At 45.4% G+C, this 2,329-nt stretch overlaps 1 protein-coding gene across 1 annotated transcript; it reads right to left on the bottom strand.

Annotated features, from left to right (window-relative positions):
- Positions 1 to 236: 236 nt before the first annotated feature.
- On the bottom strand, positions 237 to 1,522 carry LOC109401934 (replication factor C subunit 5). The gene is made up of 3 exons (XM_029855260.2): positions 1,331 to 1,522; positions 595 to 1,260; positions 237 to 527 (listed from the first exon to the last, which is right to left on the bottom strand). The coding sequence occupies exons 1-3, from the start codon at positions 1,425 to 1,427 to the stop codon at positions 298 to 300; spliced, it is 993 nt and encodes a 330-aa protein (XP_029711120.2). The 5' UTR covers positions 1,428 to 1,522; the 3' UTR covers positions 237 to 297.
- Between the last annotated feature and the right edge of the window lie 807 nt (positions 1,523 to 2,329).

Below are 2,329 nucleotides of genomic sequence, written 5' to 3' on the forward strand. Positions count from 1 at the left end.
GTGGACTCTTACCGGAACTTAATACTATTCTAAGCCGGCAGCTACACAGCCACGGTTCCACGGTTTAGTGGATCAGAAATGAAGTCCTGCCTCCTTCGTTGGGTTGAATGTGCTCTCTAATCACACATTATCTAAACCTCCTGCTCAGGAATCTCATATGACTAAATCTGGACTAATTTCGTCGAACACAGGGCATTCTTTCCCTTCTACTCGCGAGTCAAGCTCATTGCTAAGCCTTTCAATACGAAAAGAACATTTATTCATAAAAATAGGGCTTACGTAACTTACCTCCTCCACTCAAGCCTTCACGATTACCTTATCCCGGGCGATCTGGAACGCCGCAATCAGCGACGCCATCTGCGGTTTCTCAACGCATCCGGCGGCTAGCCGTTCCTCCACGGCAGCCATCTTGATCAACAGCTGGGACATCACCCTCGGCGGCAGTTCCATCCGGTGCACGTACAGATGGATCTCCGTCAGGATGTCCTCCAGCGCGAGGCCCTTGTTGGTTTTCAGCTCTTGGATTTCTTGAGAAAGATGGTAAAGAATGTTAAAAAAAACCCTCAATAGAAATTTGGCGAAGAAGTTACTCACTCTCAAACGTCTCCCGGAAGCTCTCCACGTTCAGCAGCCAGTTGACAATGTTGGTGATGTCGATTTTCAACGGATGACCCACGCAAGTGTACACATTGTCCTCCGTAACGTCCTTGTACGCCATCCAGGTACTCTGCAGCACGTTCAGCACCTTCCGCATATCGCCTCCGGCCAGCGTCATCAGTGCCTTCTTCCCATCCTCCGACACCTTTATCCCTTCGGCATCGATCACGTGTTCCAACCGCGGCAGAATTTGATCCGGCGCCAGCGGAGCAAATCGGAACCGAGTGCATCTCGACTGCAGCGCCGGAATAATCTTGCTGAGGTAATTGCAAATAATACAGAACCGCACATTGTCCGTGTACTTCTCGATGATTCGCCTCAGGGCGTTCTGCGCGTCGTTGGTCATGGCATCGGCTTCGTCCAGAATGATCAACTTGTACCCGCCGCTGAAAATCGTCCTCGTCGAGGCAAAGTTCAGGATCTGGTTGCGGACGATGTTGATACCACGGTCGTCCGAAGCGTTCAGCTCCAGCACCATCTGGTTGAAGGACTGCGGTTTGTAGAGCTGCCGGGCGCACGCCAGAATCGTGCTGGTTTTACCCGTTCCGGGCGGGCCATAGAACAGCAGGTGCGGAAGCTGCTCCTCCTGGATGAATTTGTTGACTGTCGGAGCAAACAAAAAGGAAACACGAAATTAGGAACGATGCGACATTGTGTGGGCAGATGCACTTACTTGTGGAGATGATTTCCTCGTGGGAAATGAGATCGCTGAGGGTGGCCGGACGGTACTTCTCCACCCAGGGGAGATTCGATTTGCCGTCTTTGAGCATTTTAGCGGCACTGTTGGTCACTTTCGATCGGAATTCACACAGAAAATAACGAAATGGACTAACTGAGAGCAAGATGCGTTCGCCGCCCGCCGGAATGTTTTGACTGCAACTGCGAGCGACTGTTGTGTTTTGTGTTTTTGCGCCAAATCCAAGTGTCAGTTGGGTGAATTCAATTGTGTTCATTAGGGTACATGCAACGATTCATGCGCAACCGCACACTGAACTTCAAGCTTCTTTATATTCGGTCAAAACACAGCCAAAAAAAAACAGTAAGTTCTAGACGAGGTTCTAGATTGAGTTTAAATAAGGGCGAAAGTAACATGAGAGAGTTCTCTTCATCGACTCTCTCTTCTTCAAATTAAAGTGACAAGATGCAAGTATGGTTGAACTTTTTGGTCAAAAATCGCGAGGTTGCGATGCAATCTAGCGTCTAAGTGTAAAAAAGTTCGATTGAATTTGCATCTTGTCACTTTAATTTGTTGAAGAGAGAGTCGATGAACACTGAACCAAAGCCTTATCCTGTATGTGACTGAAAATAGATACGGTCGCGCCCTTTAACAATAAACAGTCGAAAATCGGATGATGCCCATACGCTCGAATTCAAGTCGGATAATAAACAAGCGAATACTTGTCATTCGGTGTCCGTAAGATATTTATTCAAATTAGACTTCAGCTGAATGCCATATATAATATGAATGAGTTTCATTCGTAAAATAAATGAAATAATATTGAAATGTGAATGCAATAAATTAGCTTTTACTTATTTTTAAATTCAAAAAAATAGATTTCTTAATTTATTGAAAGAAAAGTGTGCTATATTATTGCTTTGTATATGTTTTTATTAGAACTATGATATAAAACATGTGATCCACACGCCATGTTATAGGAATAAAATATATTAA

This window comes from Aedes albopictus, chromosome 1, assembly GCF_035046485.1.
Source record: "Aedes albopictus strain Foshan chromosome 1, AalbF5, whole genome shotgun sequence".
Classification (NCBI taxonomy): Eukaryota; Metazoa; Arthropoda; class Insecta; order Diptera; family Culicidae; genus Aedes; species Aedes albopictus.